The following is a 22823-nucleotide window of genomic DNA, read 5'->3' on the forward strand; positions in this document are numbered from 1 at the left end:
TAAGACATTCATGGGGCACCCCTCCACACCACAGGATTCCATGTAACTATACACCATGGCCTCATTTACTGCTAAGTGTCCCTTCTCTACTTGTCTACAGCTGTGGTTGGTAAATTGAAACCCAGAGGCAAATCTAGCCCACTGACTTCCTGTGGTTTTTTAGAACACAGCTGCACTGCTTCGTGTATGCGTAATACTGTATGTAGCTGCTGTTCCACTACAGCAGCAGAGTTAACTGCAGCAGACACTATGGCCTGTAAACCTAAGCATATGTATTATCTGGCTGGGCATGGTGGCTCACCGCTGTAGCCCCAGCACTCTGGAAGGCTCAGGCAGGAGGACTGCAAGTTCAAGAGCATCCTGGGCAACTTAGCAAGACCCTGTCTCAAAAAATAAAGTTCAATGTAAAGACGCAGTTCCGGGAAGAGTGGGGGAGAATCAGAATATATGTAATCAGATCCCTCTGGGGAAGTTTGTCACTCCCTGATGTACATGTAGGGTTTGCCATCTGTCCGTATAAAAGCAGGCAGGTCTGTTTCTGGCTTCTAGTTCCTTTCCATTGGCTTTGCTCTAATTCTAGTATCTGGGGAAAGGACAAGGCAAGGTTCCCACAATAAATGGCTTTGGCTTTTTGTTTTTCCCAATAGTGGGGCTTGAACCTATGGCCTGACACACTTAGCAAGAGCGCCACCATGGATCTAAATCCCCACCCCTCTCCCATTTTGGTATAGGGTCTTGCTGAGTTTCCCAGGTTGGGCCATAACTTCCAATCTGCTTGCCTTTTCCTCCTAAATTGTGGTCACTACAGACATGCAGCTTCATGCCTTTGGGGGACCACTACTTGATTAGCGTCCGCTGTCCTCACTAGATCAAATCTGTCAACACTGCTGTGTCTATAATGTCCCAGGCAGGGTGCAGCACACCATAGGTGCTTAGTATATATCTATGGAACAGAAAGCGTTCCTATGCTAGGTCGTTCATCCTTTTAGGGTAGAGAAACATCCAACAGGGAACTGACTGCCTGCGATGATGCTTGCCCCTTACCAATGCCTTAAGATGCCTTCATTTTACAGGTAAGGAAGTGACAGTGTTTGTCCAAGGACTCGAAACTCCTGTGAGGTGGTCAAGGCTCTCTCCAAGGTTTGGGCTTTCAGATGTCTTCGTACTGTCAGGGGCATGCCCTTTATTCTCTTCCTGTATCACCTTGTATATCTTTGGCTCGGTCCACATCAGCGCAGGGATCGATGACTTTCTTCCTACACCTGTAGATTCTATTGGGCAGCAACACTCATTCATTGCAGCCCCCACCCACGGTCACATGGGTGATTTCCAATCTGGCCACAACCATCACGCTGTAGTGAGCATCCTTACCTTTTTTTAAAAAATACATTTAGGACAGTCTATAGGGTCTCACTATGTAGATCAGACTTGCAGTGATTCTCGTTTCAGCCTTCTAAGTGCTGGGATTACAGGCTGAACAGTCTTACCTTTATGCCCTTTTCCCATGCTTGAGTTTATAGCACACATTCCAGTAGGTGGAGTAGGTTCAGCAGGCAAGTATGTGTCTTAAATGGTAATGTGGCTGAAGTGGGGTCATCAAGTTAAACTTTCAACACAATAAAGAGCCTGTTTGTCCACATTCCTCACCAACCCAGGACACTTGCAGACTTCTTGCCCTTGCCATAGAAGTGGGAGGGGAAAACCAGACAGACCCAGCACCAGCAAACCATAGCTCCAGGGTCCATAGTTTTGGACCCAGTGCTGTCTGGTTGACACCTGTCCCTCAAGAGAGCCACGCTCCACGACCATGTTGGAGGGGCCCCTCAAAGGGGGAAATCTGTACAATGGACTTAGGAATCCCACCTCTTTACTGATGGGGCAGGCAGCAGAGGGGGGTCAGTGAGGCACCAAGAGTGCTCACTCTCTCTCCCCCTGGCCCTCCACCTGGTGGTGGCCCCGTTGGTGCACCAGCAGGAGTCGTCTCTGGCCAAAGGCCTGACCGCAGGTAGAGCATCGGTGGCGGCTGGTGGCTTGGCTGCCCGGTGCGGTGGGGGGGTCATGACAGAGGCGATGGGCGGCCAGCTTGGAGGGGAAGGAAAACGCCTTGGGGCAGTGTGGGCAAGGATAGGGGCGAGCGTCGGTGGCGTGGTGCGTGTGGCGGTGGGCAGCCAGCTTGGAGGGGTAGCAGAAGGACTTGGAGCAGTCAGGGCACGGGTAGGGGCGGGTGGGCGCATGGGTCCAGAGGTGGGCTGCCAGCTTGGAACGGTGGCCAAAAGCCTTCGGGCAGTGTGGGCACGGGTGCGGGCGGGCGCCGCTGTGCGTGAGGCGGTGCGCTGCCAACTTGGAGGGGTAAGAGAAGGCCTTGGGGCAGTCCGGGCACGGGTGGGGCCGGGTGCCGCCGTGTGCTAACCGGTGTGTGGCCAGCTTGGACGGGTAGGAAAAGGCCTTGTCACAGTCGGGGCAGCGGTGTGGGCGCTGTGGAGGGGGCCGCCGGCGGGACCGGGAAGGCGCGCCTCCCGCTGCAGTGGACCCTGGAGCCGGCTGGCTGGGTTTCTGTGGAGGGCCCTGGTGAAGATCTGGGAGATAGGAAGGCTGGTGGGCTTCAGGAAGCAACCAATGTCCTGGGCCTGGGCCAGGCTCTGCCACCACTTTGGAAGGCCTTTCAAAGTGTATCTGAGCATTTCAGGCATCCCACTAATTCATTCCCTAAATTATTTCTGCTCCCCGCTGCCTCATGCATCATCCTGAGGGGCTCCAATGGATCATGTTCCTGTACCCCTAAACTACTAAGGCTTCCCCACTGTAATTACAGTATCCATTTCCAATACCTTTCCAGGGGTTGAATCCCCACATATCTACCCTCTGGTGTGTCCTGTAATTTCCTGAGCCCTAGCAAATGATCATGGAGGGTCTCCCAAAACCAAAAGAAAAGATTCCCAGAATGATATATTTCTGGGATTCCAACAGTCAGAATCCTGGGTCTACAAACTTAGGCTGCTGAGCTATCTCCCCACCTCACTATCATGTGATTCTTTCACTCCCCCTCCTGAGGAACATTCCCTACCCACAGGCAAGGCCCTCTCACCTCCTTTGGTCACCGGTTCCTTGACAGAGGGGCTTGGATCTGTGCTCCCGGCCTGGGACTTCCCACCTCGCTCCAACATCTTGCAGGCTCAGGAACCTAGAGGCTGGGTGAAGGCGGGTGTGTTCCTGGTGATCATGGGTTTGATGGGGATAGTGTTAGAAGGCCTAAATCAGCCTCAGTCCACGTAGGGGCATCATCTATGTAAGTCTACGGTTAAGGCCCAGACCAGGGGTGATGGGTAGGGGAAGCCTAAGAGCACAATAGGCCGACTCTGGATATTTAACCAAGAAGAGGCATTCTCTTTGCAACTGTAACCCGGGGTTGGAGCTTTGTGGGGAGCGGTCCTGGAATTGCGCAAGATGAACTCAGGGGCGGCGCTCACAGTGGGCGGAACCTCCCCCCCAGCCCAGCACCCAGAGCTATTCAGCAGGGGTGTGTGGGGCGGCAGAGCTATGCGTGCCAGAAGACCAAAAGCAGCAGCTCAGCAACTCAGGCCCAGGGGCGGGGCCTTGGAGCGCCAGGCGGGGGAGGGAGGTGCACTTCGCTCCCAGGGGAGGGGCTTGTGCGTGCTGTGGGCGGGGTCTCACGTCTAAGAGGTGGCTTTACCCGCCTTCTGCCTTAGGCTCGGTCCATTGCCACTGCATCAACCGCGTCCTTCCAGTTAAATTTCATCCTGTGCGAGGGTTAGGGGAGTGCAGGATAGAGGGGGACCTGCAGAAAGACGGAAGGAACGTGGCGGGTGCAGCAGTCGCGATCCTCCTAGTGAGCTCTTCCCTCGGGGATCCACGCACCCTGCACTCAATGTACCCCCGGCCGGGGTCTTCCAGGCACCAATTCAAAGTCCAATGCAGACCCCCACAGGTCCCCCTGAGTGAGATGCAGGCATCGGGCCCCAAATCCTTTCCCTCGGATAAAGCGTCCATACCTGGACCCCGCCCTTCTCACCTGCGGGGCGGCCTCTCCCGGGGGCGGGGCTCCTGGCCCCTCCCGCCTCGGCCGCTGTGGCTGCGTCTTCAGCTTCCGCTGCGCAGCCTTGGGACCCGCCGGGCCGCCGCAGGAGAGCGGGAGGGGAGGGGAGGAGGGAGCCCGGTGAGCCGCGGGACCCAGCCTCACTCCCATCCCTTCCCCCCGCACGGGACTGAGGGGGCGTCGGCACGCGTGCGCAGTTGCAGCCAGCCGAAGCTGCGCAGGGGGAAGCCGGAAGGGAAGAGGGGGTGAGAGCGCCAAGCGGACGAGTTCCCGAGCGAGCGCGAAGCTGCGGGCCGAAGGACCGCGGGAAAGCGCACCGCGGCTGCGGGGCCTACGGTGGCTGAGTGGAGCCAAGTGCGGGCCAGGCGAACGTGGACTGCCTGCGCTTGGAGATCAGCAAGGAAGCTCCCACCGCGTGCAGCCTTCTTTATAATAAATGCCCCTCTTCTTTTCGAGAATTCCACGGGGATCCTCAGTTCAGTCTCTACAGTTTTTAAGTTCGCTGCCAGTTCCACCCTTCCAGGTGTTTTGCAGAAAAGTCTGCCCATTCGCTAGGAACAACGCGGAACTCAGAGCAAGTTGCCCCCCCCGCAAGAAATTATTTGCGTGGCGCCACTGGGTAATCCAGCGTTCTCTCTTCCTTGGGCGTGGTGGTCCAGGTGACCAGGAGTGGTCTCTGCATGCCAGGCAGGGAAGGCATGCAGCTTGGTATTCTCCCTAGGGAGTGACCATATAAGTGCTGGAATGTCCCTGATGTTCCCATAAAAGCCCTTCTCAAGGGTGGATCTTCAGCCTGAAAATCCAGTTGGTTCTGCGAAGTTCGAGAGCCCTGGGAGTTACCTGATGGGTTATTGGATTCTAGGGTAACTGCTTTGGCTTCTCAGCACAGCCACTCTAGCAGTGTGACCTCGGATGCGTCCCTTAAGTGCTTGGGCCTCAGTTTCCTCGTGTATAATATAGAGGGTTCTTGGGATAAAATTTAGTAATCAGTGGGAAATGTTTAGCAGACAGAGTGGATATAGCAATCAATAAACGTTAGCAATATTTTTGTTTTTATTGGGCATTGAATTTGGTCACGTTGTCTCCCGGAACTACTTGGCAGTCATCACGTGAACAGATTTCGAGAAGAAGCCCACTGTATTCGGAGGATCCCTCCGTTGAGGTCTTGCAGGACTGTAGACTCCGGCCTTTCTTCCAGGTCTGCATTATGGCCAGTCCTATGTGGGCATTGTCCTTAGGTCTCAGCTCAAAAGTCACCACAGCTCTCTTTGTAGCCCATGCTGGTCTCGAACTGATGGCTATCCTCCTGCCTCAGGCTCCTGCCGGCTGGGATTACAGGTGTGCACCACCACTCCTGGCAGATTGCTTTTTTTTAACTGGATCTTTTCTATTTCATATGAATTTTAGCAGTGCTTTCCCTATTTTTGTAAGGAATGTTGTTAAACCCTATCTAAAAAAAAAGATTAGTACAAGATGAGGGTGTAGCTCAGAGGCCCAGTGCTTACCTAGCATGCTTGAGGCCCTGGGTTTCATCCCTAGCACCATGAAACAGACAAAACAGCAACAACAATTTTCCACTCATGGCCACTGATAACCCCACACATTTTTCCAAAATAATTCTGAAACTAAATGTCAGGCTATGTCCCATAAACATCTTTCTACTACAGTTTGTTTATTTGAATCAAAATTAAACCTGGTCCACACATTGCATTGTTTGCTCTCTCCTCAGTCTCTTTTTCATTACCATTTTTGTTTGTTAAAATTGTTTTTTTCACTAGGAAGGATGTATGCAATGTGTTAATTATTTTTTTAAAATCTTTTTTTAAATTTTATTTATTTGTGTGTGTGTGGCCAGCTCAGCCCACCAGGGGGCGGGGCTGGCTGGCATGTGGTGCTGGGGGATTGAACCGTGTTCCTTGTGCTTTGCTAAGCTTGTTTTAAGTAGGTGCTTTAGACCACTGAGCCATCTCACCAGCCCCCCTGCAATGTGTTAATTATTGAAACTGTCCTATCAATTTGATTTGAAACTGTCTCATTGCTATTTATCAATAAAATTATGGGAGAAAATAATAAAAAAAGAAATTCAAAAAAAATAATAAAATTGTTTTTTGGAGACAGTCTTTTTTTTTTCCCCCTTGGTAGAACTGGGGATTGAACTCAGACCCTTGCGCTTGCCAGGGAAGTGCTTATTCTACTGAGCCATCTCCCCGGCCCTGAGACAGAGTCTTAATAGATAATTCAGGCTGGCTTTGAACTCACTCTGTAGCCCAGGCTGGCCTCCAACTTGCAGGGATCCTCCTGCCTCAACCTTCCAAATCTGAGTGGTGGAATAACAGCTGTGTGCCGCCACACCTGGCTTTGTGTGTGTGTGTGTGTGTGTGTGTGTGTGTGTGTGTGTGTGTTTTGAGACAAGGTCTCACTACGTGTGTAATTCAGGCTGGTCTCGAAATCCCACATAGCCCAGGCTGATCTCACACTCAGGGATCCTTCTGCAGTGGCCTCCCCAAGCGCTGGCATTACAGGATCATCGCCATTTTATCTTTTTTGTTTGTTTTGAAACAGAGTCTCAATATGTAGCTCAGGCTGGTGAACTCTGCAATCCTGTTTCAGCCTCCAGAGTGCTAGGCTTTCAGACATATACCATCACACCCAGCTCTTCATTGACTTTTTTTTTTTTTTTTTTTTTTGGAGGAGATCCTTTTTTTTTTTTTTTTTTTTTTTTTTTTTTGGTAGAGACTCCTTTCTTTCTTTTTCTTTTTTTTTATTTATTTTATTTTTTTTTATTTTTCAACAAATAATTCACTGCATATATTCTTCTTAGTGGTTAATTGCTGTACAAGATGCGGACTTGAGATCCTATTTACAAACACCATTAGAACAAATCATTCTATTCATTAACAGAATGTAACTATATATCTATCCCAACCACTTTGAATACACAGATACAAAATGGACATTCATCTGTATACCCCATTTTTTCTAAGTTCCGTTATTGAATATTATAGGTGTTTCATTGACGTTTAAAAAGGCTTACTTTGGTTGCCACGGGGAAAATAAATCAGGAGGCAAGTAGAAGCCAGAAAACCAGTGAGTCCGCTTATATACTAATTAGAGTATTAATTGCTACCAAGTATTAAGTAGTTCTGTACTGGAAATTGTCCTTACATGTTTTAATCATTCAATCACTACAGCAGTTTACTAAGAGGTTGTGCTACACTACTGTTTTTTTAAAAAATCAATTAATTTAGATACCAGAAATTGAATTCAGGACCTTGCACTTGCCAGGCAGACCCTGGTGCCACTGAGCTACATCCCTGGGCCTTATACTACCATTATCCTTTTAAAGAAGAGGAAGATGGGGCATGAAGGAGGTGTCTGAGTGCCTAAGGTCACACAGCCAGGCCCCAGGCAAAACCAGCAGAGCTAAGATTTGAACCCTGCAGGCTGGCCCCGGAGTCCAGGCTGCCTCTAGACTGGGAAAGAGGGTGTGGTGGTGGAAAAAGAGCCTGACTAGGGCCAGGACTGGGTGGAGGAGGAAAGGGAGGAAGGCGTGGAGGACCATAGGGAAGTCACAGGGGCCAGGCCCCACTGAGCCTGTGCGTGCCAGGCTAAAGTGCAGATTCACTGGGTCTTCATTCACAGAGGAGGAAGGAACTTGCAGCCTTGTTTTACAAAAGAGAACCCCCCTCCCCCGCAAAAAAAAAAAAAAAAAAAGAAGAAGAGTAAGCTTTCAACCCAGAAGTATGAAGCCAAGGATTCTGCTGCTTAGGATGCCTGACAACTGGGCAGATGGAAACCCCAGGAAGCCATCCAGGATCAGGAAGTGGCCTAGAAACCCTGCAAACACAACAGGAAAGGACCCCAGGGGCTCAGAGGTCTTATTAGGGACCCTCACAGTGACGCCCCCCTTTTCCCTGGCTTCCCTCTGCGCTGAGCCCCTCCAGGCCCTGCACCTCCTGATGTCCGCGCCGCCTTTCTGCCCCACGTCCCTATCTGGAGAGTGAGCCCTGAGATCCAGCCTCACCGCATGTGGGCCCGCTGTGCAGGGGACTCCGTGGCTCTGGGTGTTTCTTCTGCCTGCTTCTCTCCTCTCCTGGGATCTGCCCTTTGCCTCTCCCCACACTGCTCCCTGCTCTGATCTCTAGCTCTCAGCATCTGGAATCTCCAGGGTTTCATGGGGACTCCATTTCTGTGTAGGGAGCCCATTTCAGCCATCCATCCTTCGGCGTGCCTGTGGGTGGCTTTCCGTGCCCCCTTCTTCTGGATTTCTGCCTGTCATCACCGTTGTCTCCAGGTCATCAGAAATTCATTCAGACTTTGGCAAATTTGGTTTGGTTTTATTTATTTAGAGCCAGGGTCTCGCTACAGAGTCTTGAACACCAGCAATCCTCCTGCTTCAACCTCCCAAGTACTGGAATTATACCAGCACCACACGGGGCAAAGTTGGATTTTATTGACTTGCAATGCTAGGGGAGAGGACCACAGAGGGAGCCCTGAATGACTTTCCGAACAAGGATGAGAGTCCCATGGCAAGCAGAAGTACAAAGCAACTCTCAGGAATTGAAGGCAGATCTAGGGGGCACTGATTGGGATCACTCCCGGAACAGCAGGCCCCCATCGCTGGGGGTCTAGGCCTTCCATGGGATAAGCAAGCAGGTAGTACAGTGGCAGAAGGGCCTGTCGGATGGGGATTGGTTCTTACAGTATGAGTCGTAGTGACCAGCCAGGTACCACAGTGACCAATCATTTCTAAGAAACAAAATACCAAGAACTGTAACCAGAGCTATCACTGGGACAACTAACAGACTGAAGTATACTGGCTGGGGGGATGGGATTCTTCCGCTACCTTTCCCCTCTCTTTTATTTTATTTTTTATTTTTATTTATTTATTTATTTTTGTGGTACCGGGGCTTGAACTTGAGACCTTGCGCTTGCCAGGCAGGTGCTTATACCACTAAACTATATCCCCAGCCCTCCCTTCTCTTTTAGTTTCCCTGGCAAATCTTTGCCAGGCATATTATAAGTGCTCTTCTGAGACAAGCCCAACCTGAAGCAGTTCTGTATTGTTATACTCTCCTGGGGCAACCGTCTATATAGTGTAAAGCAAAAACCAGAGCTAGCAGGAAGACAGGGAGGCAAGGACTTTTCTTCTGCACCTCTGCCTATCATCACCCTTGTCTCTGATGTAGCTCTCTGGGATTTTTCTTCAATGAAGGCCACCAGAAATACATCCAGCGTCTTGCAAATTTGGTTCAGTTTTATTTGAGACAGGGTCTCACTATAGAGTTCATGCTGGTCTTGGACTCCTGCAGGCCTCTCGCCTCAACCTCCCAAGTACTGGGATGATACCGGCTACCTGTACTAGTTCTGCCAGGTTTGAGTTACCTCTGCTACAAATGCAGGCCCGTTAGTGCTGCCCATAGTCAAGAGTAGGCCATGTCAAGGGACGGCAGGACCGCGTAACGCTTGTTGTCTTGGTCAGCCTGAGTAGGTGCAGACAAGCACTACGTCGTGCCAGGTGAAGGGCGGGCCCGAGACACAGATGCTGAAGCCTGAGCCGGCTGCAGGGATCCAGGTGCCGGTGCTGCGCTTGAGTTTGCGGAACAAATGGTGAGGGCCAGTCTGGCTCTGATCTTCTGAGAGTACTGAGTAAACAGTTTTCCTGGCTGGGGTTGATGTTCAGCCAATCGGATCCCTGGAGGGGGCTTAGGCGTGCAGGTTTAGTATTGCTGGTGGCAGGCTTTCAAACAGTAGCGGGAGAGCTTTGTTCAAAATAACTTTGTCCCAGGTGACCACAGCATATCCAGGAGAGTGTGTGGCACCCAGACAGTTGGTCTCAGCCTAAGATGAGCTTGTCACTTACTTAGAGCATGGAGGCAAAGGAGGCAAGGCAGCCCCTCGGGACAGGATCTAAGTGCTTGCGCAGGTAGGCCACAGGGCATTCGCAGGGGTCACAGTCGGCGCAAGCCTCGTTGCTTTTATGGACTTAAGGTTCCAGATTCTGTAGAAGCCAGCAGCTGTAAGAGGTTTTTTTTCTTTCTCATAACCGGTTTCTGCTAGACATTGCAGCAGAGTTTTTGTGACTTTTCAGCTGGCTCCTTAGGTGTCATTAATCAGCAGGGCAGTAGTATTTTGTGCTGGGAAACTAGTGAGGTTAGCAGGGAGGCCTTCTCCAAAGAGGGGAAACAAGTTTTTGAACTGCTGGGAGGTTACGTCCAGGTCAGCTGACTTTTGAATCCAGAACTGGGGTCTTTCCATGTAAAGGCAAAGAGGAGAAGGCTGAGAGGAGCCAAGTGAAGGCGCAGGAAGGCATTCTTTAGCTCCAGGCAGATGTGCAGCAGGCTGTGGGGGGTGGAAGACTGAGGCAACATGTACAGAGGGCAATCGAGGCAGCATTGGCAGCTTAGAGATCTTGAACTGGCTTTACAGGAAGGATATATATGGCATTATTTTTTTTTTTTTTTTTGCGGAATCGGGGATTGAACTCAGGGTCCTGCACTTGCCAGAAAAGCAGTTGTTCCACTGAGCCATCTCCCTGGCCCCCAGCATTAAATTTTTTAAAAATTTATTTGGTACAGCATTTCCCTACTATGCAGCTTGGAATTGTAGTGATCTTCCTGTCTCAGCCTCCCTAGCACTGGGATTATGGGTGTGCGGCACTACACCCAGTTTCCGTGGCCTGCTTGGCATGCAGTATCAGGGATCAAACCTGGATCCTTGTGCTTGCCCCGCAGGTGCTTAGATCACTGAGCTCTCTCCCCAGCCCAGGAGAGGTATATTTTAGCAGTTCGACAGTCTGTAGACATCTTGCAGTTTTGAAGCCTCGTTTTTTTTCTTTCTCAGAGAACTGTGTTGGAGCTGGAAGGAGCAGAGAAGCACGCCATCCCAGAGCCAGATCTGTCACGAGGGCCTCCCCAAAAGTGGTGGGAGAGTTTCTTAACCACTTGTGGCAGCCAGTCCAAGTGAGTTGCATTTTGTCTCAGGATTTTCCCAGTTGAAGGGGCTTATGGGAGCAACTTGCAAGCAGAGGAAGGCAGCTTTTACATCTATTCGTGTAAACCAGGTGGCATCGGGAGGTAACAGTCCAAAAAGGGTGTATGGGTTGGGAGGCACAGGGTACAAGATGATGGCTACATAGGTGAGAGCACAGAGATCTCGCCCAAGGTGATTAGCAGTCTATCGGGGCCGGCGAGATAGCTCAGCAGACTAAAGCGCCTGCTTAGGCAAGCTTACGCAAGCTCAGGGACCACAGTTCAATCCCTGTCACCACATGCCATGCCAGTCCTGCCCCCAGGGTGGGCTGAGCCTGCCAGAGCCCCGGTATAATGGTGCACGCTTATAATCCCAGCACTGGGGAGGCTGAAAGCAGGAGGATCACAAGTCTGAGCTGCATAGTGAGACCCTGTACCAAATACATTAAAACAACAACAACAACAGTCTCAACAACAACAATCTGGTAGGCTCCTAAGCGGCTTTAGGCCACTGAGTGTGGCTGGAGCATGGTTGGTGGTTAGGCCCAGAGGCTGGGGGAGGAGAATTTGCAGAATTTCAGACTGTGGTTATTGGGCTGATGTAGTCATTTCCTGTCAAGGAAAGGGTAAGATTAAAGAGGGAGGCTGACTGGCTTGGCAACAGGTATTTGTGTTTGGTGAGATGTCCTTCCAGGTTGCGGATTCATGCCTGGCAGAAGGGGTGAGAGGTAGGTAAGAGTCCCAGTTGCCTCAGTGATGGTAACTTTCTGACAGAGGGAAGGCCTTTTTTTGGGGGTGTTTTTTTTTTTTTTTTTTTTTTGTATTTAGTACAGGGTCTCACCACACGGATTGGGTTTGTAGTGATCCTCCTGTTTTCAGCCTCCCAAGTGCTGAGATTACAGGCATGCGCCACCACACCTAGACTTGTTTGCCAGCTCAGCTTGCCCCAGAGGCGTGGCCAGCACGTTCTGAGGATCCGTCTAGGGCCTCGGAAGTCCTGAATTAAAGTAAAGGTAAAGGTTTGGTGGCATAGGCCTGTAAGCCATAAACTCTGGGAGGCTGAGGCAGGGGGATCACAAATTCCAGCCCAGCCCAGGTAATCTCATGATTGAGTTCAATTCCCCATTGCTGGGGGTCGTGGCAAGATAAAGGTGGACTGTTGTTGCTACAGCAACCCCCCCCCCCCAAACTCTGGACCTGGGCTGGCAATTGAGGCAGATTCACTGTGACAAGTGATTCAGATCTTCTGGACAAGAATTGTGCTCTGGCCTCCAATCTTGGGGTGGAACCCAGGACCTCCTTGGGCTATCACTAAGTGGTACCCTGAGCCAGCAGTGTCATATCACACATTTTCTTTAGTCTTTTTATTTTATTTTATTAATTAATTAATTATTTATTTTTGTGTGTGTGGCCAGCTCAGCCCACCAGGGGGCAGGGCTGGCTGGCATGTGGTGCTGGGGGATTGAACCGCGGTCCCTGTGCTTTGCTAAGCTTGTTTTAAGTAGGTGCTTTAGACCACTGAGCCATCTCACCAGCCCTTTTATTTTATTTTTTAGATAGTCTTGCTATATAGCCCTGGCTGACCTCAGACTCACAGTGGTCCTCCTGCCTTAGCCTGCCCAGGGCTGGGATTATGGGCTTGCACCACCACACCCGGCACCATCATTCTTCATGATTCCAAAGAGCAAACTGTATGACGTTCAGGGCTTGAGGAACTGTTTCTCAGCTCTGGATCCTTACATAAGCAAAAGCTGTTTTTAGAAGTTCACACCTCAACAAAAGACAAATGCTTTTCAGCCAGAGCTTGCAAGAAAGATTGTAAAATTTTACATATATATATATATATATATATATACACACACACATATATATGATTACTTCTTGGGAAGAATGAGAAACATTTCAGTGCTGAAGGAACGTTTGGACGAATTGCAGGGGAAAAGTATTGTTCTGGGAGCCGGGCACACACCTAAGAGTCCCTAAGAGCACCATGACCTTGGACCCAGCAACTTTTCATATTTCTCACAATGTCTGCCCTGCCACCCTCTTTTCTCCTGTAAAATGGGCCAGGACTGTGAGCATCTGGCGGCCCCATGGGTTTCTCCCTCTCTCTCCCCACCGGCGTCTTTGTGTGTCCCTGAGTCTTCCCGAGTGATTGTGTTCTTTGTTCCTCAGGAGCTCGAGGTGCCCCTGCGACGCTCGTTATCTTCTTTGGGTTCTGACACTTAGGCAACCCCCAATCCTGACCAGCAAGCCCACCCTTAGCGCACAGTTAAGATAACCGAGGTGCCTTTAAGAAGGCTCCGCCCCCTCCAAGCCCCGCCCCCGAGCCCCCCTCGCCCCGCCCCGCCCCGCCCCGCCCCGGGGTCAGCCTGCGCCGCCGGCTTCCCGGCTGCGGTGCGCGGCGGGCGCACTTTCCGGACGCTGAGGCGGCGGCGGGCGCGATGGCGGGAGTGGCTCTGAGGGTCGCTGGGCGGCAGCTGAGCCAGCGCAGCGGGCCTGGAGGCCCCGTCCTCCTGCGGCAGGTGCGAGGTGGTTGGATAGGGAAGTGGAATCCCTGGGCCCTACGCGGCAGAAGGGCGGAACCCCAATATATTTGAAGACTGCAGACCTGGGGATCCTACGCCGGGATGTTGCAGGAAGCAGAGGGATTGGGGGTGGGGTTTCTGCCCTCCAGAAGAGGGAGCGATTAAAGGATCTTAGCCTTGTGGCGAAATTCCTGGGTCCGTTATGAGAGGGTGGCGGGCACTTTGATTTTGAAGTGTCAGAAAGTTAGGATTACATATGTGGTGTGGTGGCGCACGCCAGTAATCCCAGCACTCTGGAGGCTGAGGTAGGAGGATCAGAGTTCCTGGCCAGCCTGGGCTGCATAGGGAGACCCTGCCTCAAAGCACGCGCGCGCGCGCGCGCGCGCACACACACACACACACACACAAAGTTGGGATTCCTTGGTTCTGACAGAGGAAAGTGGGGAATCCCAGACTCTTTTTTTTTTTTTTTTTTTTTTTAATCAGGGTCTGGCAGTCCAAGCTGTCCTTGAACTCACTATGTAGCCCAGGCTGGCCTCAATTTGTGCCATCCTCCTCCCTTAGCCTCTGGAGTACTGAGTTGACAGGCTTGTGCCTCGGTACCTGGCAGGGACCCCAGACTCTTGACTCCGGGGGAAAGAGGAGTTGGGATTTCCATTTCTGAGCCTTAGGCAGTGCTGGAGTGGAACCCTGGACTTGGGTTCCTGGGGATGGGAGTCACCTGTGCCTCACCGCCTCCTAGATGTTTGAGCCGGTGAGCTGCACTTACACCTACCTGCTGGGTGACAGAGAGACCCGTGAGGCCGTTCTGATCGACCCGGTGCTGGAGACAGCTCCTCGAGATGCCCAGCTGGTCAAGGAGCTGGGACTGCGGCTGCTCTATGCTGGTCAGTTTGGGATTAACCTCTTGGGTGTGGGGGAGGCAGGGCAACAATGAAAATCCAGTGGGAAGCTGGAGGCTTGGAGGCTGAGCCTGGGAATGCTGGGTCCTTTCTGTGCCCAGCCTGACCTGGCTTCCTCTCTCCCAGTGAACACCCACTGCCACGCGGACCACATCACAGGCTCAGGGATGCTCCGATCCCTACTTCCTGGCTGCCAGTCTGTCATCTCTCGCCGCAGTGGGGCCCAGGCTGATTTACACATTGATGATGGAGACACTATCCGCTTTGGACGCTTTGTGAGTTGAATTCTTGCTTGCCAGAAAAGGCGGTGGCCTAGACTCCTTCAGTTTAAGGGAAGAGGGCTCTGGGAGAAGACTTGGGTTCCTAACCCTTGAATTCACATCTGTGGGAAGAAGGCATTGGGAACCCAGGTGGGGCACAGGGCAGCAGGCTCTTGACAGGCGTGTCTCTGGCCAAGCCCCTTAAGTCAACATTTATAGTTTGCTAAGGCTCCTTTGGCCTGGGTATGCCATAAAAGTTGATTGGAGGCTAAGATTCTGAACTAGGGCCATGGGGAGTGAGGAGCAGCATCCCCAGCTCTGGGTGTGGAAGGTGGCAAAGTGGGAGGGGCAGGGCACTATTTAAGTGGGAGGGGCAGGGCACTATTTAAGGTGGCATTCATCGGTTATGTAAGTGCAGGGTTAGAGCCTGCCAGCTGGACCTTCCTTAAATATTGGGCATTGGACCTGCACCTTAGCCCCAGCCCTGCTGTTTCCTCATGCAGGAAGTCTGAAGGTTCCTCTCTCCTTGGGTTTTTTTGGGAAACAGTCCTAATCAGCAGGTCTCCTAACCAACAGGTCTTTGCACTCTTGGGCAATGTGTATGATCATGTGTGGAGGGGTTGTACTCAGGGAAGAAACCATGGACACTGGGCTTTTTTTTTTTTCCTAATCAGAATTGCTAATGATACAGTTTAGCTAACTTCAGGGACAGCATGTCTGGTGCCTGGGTGAGGGAGGGCTGGCCCTTCCGGCTTCAGAGTTTTGCTAAATGGAGGCAGTTGGTTTAGAGAAGAGCATTTAGCGGAGGTGAGGGCTGTGTGTGGGAACAGGATTGGGGCAGCGGTTCTAGGTCATTTCAAGGATTTTCTTGGAAACAGGTAAAACTACATTGAAACTTGTGTCCGTTGCATATAGTAGGTGTTAAGAAGCTTTCTTGGCATTGCTTAGGACTGGAAATGATTGGGATTTGTGTTAAGACTTGTTTTGTTTTTGAGACAGGGTCTCTGTGCAGTTTAGGCTGGACCTGAACTCACTGTGTGACTCAGGTGGGCGGCAGGCTGCAGTGCCCATGTGCCCAGCAGCTTTGGTCTGAATTCTTAATTGACCTTTGGAGATCTGACCATTATTTTCTCCCTGTTATTGTAGTTTTTCTTGCCCCGACTCTTTTTTTATTTATTTATTTTTAAAATTTATTTGTGTGTGTGTGTGTGTGTGTGTGTGTGTGGCCAGCTCAGCCCACCAGGGCTGGCTGGCCTGTGGTGCTGGGGGATTGAACCGCGGTCCCTGTGCTTTACTAAGCTTGTTCTAAGTAGGTGCTTTAGACCACTGAGCCATCTCACCAGCCCCCTGACTCTTTATAGTGTACATATAATAAGATAAAAAGTGCACACATCATGCATATGCTCCTTGGTACATTTGCACGCATGTGTATGCTTGAGCTCCCTCCCCCATATCCATATCCAGATCTGGAAGCTGGTTCATACCAAAGGCTTCCTGTGCCTCTTCCTGCTGCTGGAACCTCTCCCAAGGGACCCTTCTTGTGGCTAATGCAATCACAGATAATTTTGCATGTTCTAGACCCCATAAGGAAGAATTATATAGCAGTGCCTGTACCTGTGTTTGGCTTCTTGCATTCTGTGTTATGTTCTAGACTTTTTTTTTTTTTTTGAGGGGGGAAAGCTACCTGGAGTTACTAACGCCTCTAACACACATCAGTAAAGCGTATGAGCGCCACAAAAGAATGAAGTGGTGTTTAATTAAATGGAACTTTGTATTTTGGTCTGCTCTTCAGTTTCCTCCTTGGATGAAAAATTATAACCAGAAATGAAATGACCGTTTTTTACGTACGGACCAGTCAATAGGCAGCCCTAACCCATTGTTCTGACGTCCTTTGGCAATGGTGTAGAAAAGAAAATGTTGAAACACCACATTGCATTTCCTAAGCCAGTTACTTTCACTAAGATTTCCTTATTGTGTTTAGTTTGGAGAAATTTTAGGCCATCAATTATAGCTATAAAAATAAATTTCTAAGTCGAGTATAATTTATATTTAAAAAAACCATGTCCTAGTTCTGCTCTAACTTGGCTATCTAGCAATCAATTAAAATGTACAAAACTCCCTGGGTCTTTTAAATAAGTGTAAAGTGGAATTGTTAAAATAGAGTTATTAGAGCCGGGGAGATGGCTCAGTGGAATAAGCGCTTCCCTGGCAAGTGCAAGGGCCTGAGTTTAATACCCGGTTCCACCAAAAAAAAAAAAAAGTAAAATAGAGTTATTAAAATGTAAAAGAAATTCATGCTGAGATACTTTATGCTTGGATTTTATTTTTGTATTTTTTTAGGATAGGGTCTACAGGGTGTTCAGGGTCTCACTTAGACTTTTTTTTTTTGTACTGGGAATTGAACCCAGGGCCAGGCAGGCGCTTGTGCCACTGAGCTATGTGCTCAGCCCTTATGCTATGTTCATAGTTAGTTTTCTTTCTTTTCGCTGTATAGTAGGTGTTGGATTAAATACTGTGACAAGACTGCTAGGTTTTTGTGGTGATTACAGGGCTCGCCAATCATGGTGTGAAAGTAGCCACAGACTGTGCATAGAAGAACAGACATGGCCGTGTTCCAATGTAACTATATATATATATATATATATATATATATATATATTTTTTTTTTTTTTTTTAAACTCTTTTTTTAAAAATATTTATTTATTTATTTATTTATTTTTTGTGTGTGTAGCCAGCTCAGCCCACCAGGGGGCGGGGCTGGCTGGCATGTGGTGCTGGAGGATTGAACCGTGGTTCCCGTGCTTTGCTTAGCTTAGCTTGTTCTAAGTAGGTGCTTTAGACCACTGAGCCGTCTCACCAGCCCTAATTATATATATTTTTAATATATTTTTTAAATTATCTATTTATTTATGTGTGTGTGTGTGTGGCCAGCTCAGCACACCAGGGGTCGGTGCTGGCTGGCATGTGGTACTGAGGGATTGAACCACGGTCCCTGTGCTTTGCTAAGCTTGTTCTAAGTAGGTGCTTTAGATCACTGAACCATCTCTCCAGCCCCTGTAATTATATTTATGGCCTCGAAAATTTGAATTTTAGCGGGGCCTTGTGACATAGGCCTGTAATCTCAGCACTCTGGGAGGCTAAGGTAGGAAGAACCTAAGATCAAGTCCAGCCTGGGCAACTTGGTGACTTAGGGAGACTCACAAAAAAAAAAAAAAAAAAAAAAAAATCTATCTATCTATCTATCTGTCTGTCTGTCTGTCTGTCTGTCTGTCTGTCTACCTACCTACCTACCTACCTACCTATCTATCTGTCTGCCTGGGTTCAATCCCTAGTACAACAACAACAAAAGGCAAAAAATTGGTATATCAGATAGCTTCCATGTGTCAAAAAGTGTTACTATCATTTTGAGACAGGCTCTTGCTATGTAGTTCAGGCTGGCCTTGAACTTGAGGCAGTCCTGCTTCAGCCTCCCAAATGCTGGGATTCCAGGTATGTTTGGCAGAAAAAAAAATATCATTCTTATTATGATTATTGCTTTTTTCCCAACCATGAAAAAAATGTAAGAATTACTCCTGGCTCACCAGCCTTACAAAAACATTTGACAGTTCAGATTTGTTCCACGGGCTGTGTGTGGCTTATCCACTTCCAGTGTGGGCCATTTCATTGTGTGCACATGCCAGCTTGTTTATCCTTTCTCCTGGGGATGGTTGTTCCTGGTTTTTAGTTACTATGAATAGTGCTGGCCTGAGGATTCTCATGTGAATCTCTCTGCAGATGTTGCCTTGAAGTTGGATTTGCTGAGTCAGAGTGAAGACGTATGTTTAACTTGAGCAGAAATTGCCAGACCCTGCCAGACAGTTTTTTTTTTTTTTTTTTTTTTTTTTTAAGAGACGATGCCTTACTGTGTTGCATCAGCTAGTCTGAAGCTTTGGGGCTCACATAATCCTCCCGCCTTGGCCTCCTCAGTAGCTGGAACTACAGGAACATCCTTTATAATACACACAGACACACATATACACAGAGTTTTTTATTTTTTTGTTTGTTTGTTTGTTTGTTTGTTTGTTTAAGACAGGGTCTTGCTATGCAGTTTAGGCTGGCCTTGAACTCACTTTTTTTTTTTTGTATTTTTAGGGAAGGGGGCCTGCTGGTTAGCTCAGTTGTTTAAGCGTCTGCTTATGCAAACGCAGTCAGGCGTAGGATGCCATGGTTCGATCCCCAGTTCCACCTGCCTTACCAGACCTGACCTTAAGGAAACCTGAGCCAGCCAAAAAAAGAAAAGAAAAAGAGAAATTGTATTTTTCTTGTATTTTTAGGGAAGGGACCACAGGGTGTTCAGGGTCTCCCTACTAGGTGGGACTTGTAGTGATCTGCCTGTTTACAGCCTCCCAAGAACTGGGATTACAGGCCTGTACCACCACGCCCAGTCTCAATTGTCATCTCAGCACACTCCAGGGGCAGGGCGGGCAAGGCAGGTCTGGACACTCCCCGACCCCTGCGCTATTTGGCTGGCCCTTAAACTCACTTTATAGCTCAGGTTGGTCTCGAACTCGAAATGATCCTCCTGCTTTAGCCTCCCCAGTGCTGGGATTGTAGGCGTGTACCACCACACCCAGCTATATAGTTTTTAAGTGGCAAATTATTGTATGATTTTGATCTATACCCTAGTGTTCTGCTTAAACAAACAACAGAGAAGCTACCACCACCACCACCACCACCACAACAAAAAACCCAGTATCCGTTCACAGTGTTATGCCAGATAGTTTTGGTAATTCCTATATGAACCATATGCAGTTAGATTCTTCCTCCTGTTTGAAATTAAATATAGTATTTGAATTTGGAACAAGTCATTTTGTTTCCTCACATGCTATAAAGAAAAAATTCAAGAACACAGAAGAGCTGAAAAAATATTTTCATCATATAGAACTCTGTCCCTTTTTTCTGTCTGTCCTGGAGATTGAACATGGCCTCACATATACTGGGCCAGTGCTCTACTACTGAATTATGCCGGCAGCCTCAATATATCTTTGTTCTTTTTTTTTGTTGTTCTGTACTGGGGATTGAACTCAGGACCCTGTGCTTGCCAGGGAAGCGCTTATTCTATTGAGCCATGTCCCTGGGCCCTTTTCTTTGTTCTTATTGAACCCAGGACTCATGCAGGCCAAGTAAGCACCTGAGCTCAGAGCTACACCCAGCCTGTGCCCCTTGTGGATATTTCATTTTCTTTTTCTTTTTTTTTTTCCAAAGACATTTTATTTTGAAATGCACAGAAGCTCCTGAATTTGTTTCCTGTGACATGTAGATGGCTTTGTATTTCTTTTTGGTGGTCATCAGTGCCAGGCCAGATTTTGCAACCCACAAAACACTCAAGACTCTACAGAGCTTCTGCTTGCGCGTCACCTCGCAGTCCACGTGTCTTCCACTTACTTTGCATTTGGGGAGGATTTTCTGGAGTAGATGTTCCAAAGTCTCCACTTGTTTGTTCGTTTAGATCTTTCAGAAATATGAAAGGGTCTATTTCTATCTGGCCGATAATGACAACCACATTGTCATCACTGTCGCTGTCACTATAGTCAGTTTCATCTTCTTCCTCTCTGTATACACTTTTGTAGAAGTCTCTTTCCTCATCAGTGTGAACCTTGTTTTCTGGCAGAACATCTTGGGGGTGATTAAATGATCCCGCAAGGTCTGACAAGGACCCGTCACCCTGCGGCTTCTGCGCGTTGCCGCCTCCGTGGCTCCAGTGCTCCTTACCGTCTAACTCCAGGTGGCCTCTTCCACTGCTCGCTGCTGCAGGCGATTCTGGTACTTGCTCTTGAGGCAAAGTTCTGCAACGGTCAGGGCTTTAGATCTTAGAACGTTAGCGAAGCCCTCCGCGGAGCTCGAGCCTCTTTCCCGGGTATTTTCATCTTCATTTGGGTGCTGAGGACTGAACCCGAGGGCGCTGTACCCAGCTGTGTCTCCGTTCTGCATCCAGGGCAGGCAGCTACCCGGGATTGGAGACTCAGCATCAGGAATGAAGTAGAGGGATGGAGTTTCAGAAAGAAAGATGATCTATTTAGAAGCAGGAAAAAGCAGAAGACAAGAAGCTGCCCTGAAGAAGGGATTGAGGGCTCCAGAAAGATGAACACCCCTGAACCTTGTCCCTGGCTTCTTAGGATTAGTGACCCTTCCCTCGCTGGGGTCCCTGGAATTTGTCAGAGTCTGATTGGCTCTCAGGCTGTCTTTGGCCCTACCTGGGCACTTTTGCATACACGGACATTCCTTTTGGCGGGCTTTGTTTGGTTCCTTCCTGCCCTTTTGTGGTATATAAATTAGGTATGGAGTATAGAAGGGCAGTTGAAAGTTAGTGATTTAAAGACAACCTCCACCACAACAAAAAGACCCCCCAAAAGTTAGTGATTGAGTAAACAGGATGTGTATCTAATCCAGGAATAGAGTGACCCTAGAGTGAGGAATAACGGGACACCTAGACCGTTTTGTTTTACTTTTTTGAGACAGTCTCACTTTGTAGTGCAGGCTGGCCTTGAACTCACTCTGTAGCCCAGGCCGGCCTTGAACTTGCAGTGATCCTCCTGCCTCAGCCTCCTGAGTGCTCAGGTTCAGGTGTGTGCCACTGTGCCTGGCTCCTCGTTGTTGTTGTTTTTTAATTTGTACATGGAGACGAAGCTTCTCTCTTAAGTAGATAAATTGCCCGGTTTGGGCTTAAACCGCAGTCTTCCTAGAAGAGTAGGTTGGGATAGTTACAGTGTCCTTCATGTCGGCTGCAAGGCCTCAGGTCTCTGGGTACTGGGAGAGAATCATTTTTTAATGTCAGCACACTGTCCCTTATCTTTCACAAATAATGGCAGTTAGAGATTCAGTGGATTTAGCTACAATGAAAAATGAGATTTGGGATTTTAGAGTTTTGGGGGGCACCGACGTGGAAGAGTCCAGGATAAACCACTTTGGCAGGAGGGCGGGAAGAACCCGCAAACCTAATGGAAGAGAAGCCAGGCGCCACCAGGGGGCGGTGCGGGTCGTGCAGCGAGCAGTGTGGGGCGCGCTCTGGGCGCGTCTGCGAGTGCATTGACGGGGGCGGGGTGCGGGGGCGCTCTGGGCTGCGGCCGGAAACCGAAAGGACAGCTGTGGAGCGGGGCGCGGACGGGCAGAACGGAGAGCGCGGGGCCGGTGGACGCGCGGTGCGGCTCAGCAGGGCGCTGAGCGAGGCCAAGTGGCTGCCACCGCGCACCATGTCAGGCGTCCCCTGCCTCCACCTGCAGTGTATCCGGATTGTTTCCAAAGCTGCAGTCGACTGCAATCGCAGCACTCTTCCCGAGTTCACCGTTGCGGCTGAGTTGTTTCATTTTTTTACTTGGTGTACGCTTTGCCGGCCACAGAACAGTTATAATTCAGTTGTGGGGACGGAAATGTGGCTCAGCAGCACAGCGCCCATCTGGCGTGCAGGAGGCCCGTGTTCTGCCTCCAGTGCGTCACAAACAGACAACAACAAACCCTCAACGGGCGCACACCTGGAATCCCAGCACTCACGAGGCTGAGGCAGGATGATCTCAGCTGCCTGGGCTACGTACGTAGTGAGGCCAAAGCTAGTCGGAACTACATAGCAGCTCTGCCTCAAAAACCACAAAATGCAACCATCACTACCACCACCACCACCACCGCCACCATCACCAAAACCAATCACAACAATAAAAAACAACCCAAAACATAAATTGTAGATATTTCGCTCCTAAAGACTTCTCAGAATAACAGTATTGTATCCTAGGAGCTGTCAAACATTTTGGTTCCTGGACTCTTAAATAAGGAAGAGCTGCGAATACATACTCAGGAAGCTGAGGCAGGAGGATCTCAAGCTCAAGGGCAGCCTGGAAACACAGTGAGACCCTGTGGCAGAATTAAAGGTGGGGGGAGCTGGGTGTAGTTGATGGTAGGGCCCCTGCCTATAGTGTTTAGGGCTTTGGGCTTAACCTGTTCCCTGTAAGAAAACAAAAGAAAAATATTACAGAGGACTCTAAAGTGCTTTTTATGTGGCTTCTATCAATATTTACTGTATTAGAAATTAAACTATAAGTGCTTCCCTGGCAAGCACAAGGGCCTGAGTTCAATCCCCC

General features: G+C 49.4%; 2 protein-coding genes across 5 annotated transcripts in view; one reads left to right on the forward strand and one right to left on the reverse strand.

Annotated features, from left to right (window-relative positions):
* Positions 1-155: 155 nt before the first annotated feature.
* Znf575 (zinc finger protein 575) lies at positions 156-4940 on the reverse strand. Of its 4 annotated transcripts, none has more exons than XM_023704462.1 (4): positions 4011-4940; positions 3673-3796; positions 3086-3210; positions 156-2576 (listed from the first exon to the last, which is right to left on the reverse strand). In XM_023704462.1, exons 3-4 carry the CDS (start codon positions 3162-3164, stop codon positions 1918-1920), a joined length of 738 nt encoding a protein of 245 aa, XP_023560230.1. In that variant the 5' UTR covers positions 3165-3210; positions 3673-3796; positions 4011-4940; the 3' UTR covers positions 156-1917. The 4 variants fall into 4 exon arrangements, with proteins under 4 accessions (XP_023560230.1, XP_023560231.1, XP_004644397.1 ...); XM_023704463.1 differs by having other exon boundaries at positions 3086-3188; positions 3692-3796; positions 4031-4939; XM_004644340.2 differs by having other exon boundaries at positions 3086-3188; positions 3692-3796; positions 4011-4939.
* Positions 4941-13388: 8448 nt separating this feature from the next.
* The window catches only part of Ethe1 (ETHE1, persulfide dioxygenase), an 18987-nt gene continuing 9552 nt past the window's right edge, over positions 13389-22823 (forward strand). The window contains exons 1-3 of the mRNA XM_004644341.2: positions 13389-13550; positions 14296-14440; positions 14582-14730. Coding sequence (XP_004644398.1) covers positions 13470-13550; positions 14296-14440; positions 14582-14730 — 375 coding nt within the window. The 5' untranslated portion in view covers positions 13389-13469. The remainder of the gene's footprint in view (positions 13551-14295; positions 14441-14581; positions 14731-22823) is intronic.

The sequence above is a fragment of the Octodon degus genome, unplaced genomic scaffold (assembly GCF_000260255.1).
Source record: "Octodon degus isolate 3935 unplaced genomic scaffold, OctDeg1.0 scaffold00197, whole genome shotgun sequence".
NCBI classification, from domain to species: Eukaryota; Metazoa; Chordata; class Mammalia; order Rodentia; family Octodontidae; genus Octodon; species Octodon degus.

Bases quoted from the DNA above. Each gene is read 5' to 3' on its own strand.
- Znf575 (XM_023704462.1), bottom strand. From the start codon at position 3,164: ATGTTGGAGCGAGGTGGGAAGTCCCAGGCCGGGAGCACAGATCCAAGC. The intron at 2,577-3,085 runs GTGAGAGGGCCT...CCTATCTCCCAG, and splicing joins GGAACCGGTGACCAAAGGAG to ATCTTCACCAGGGCCCTCCA.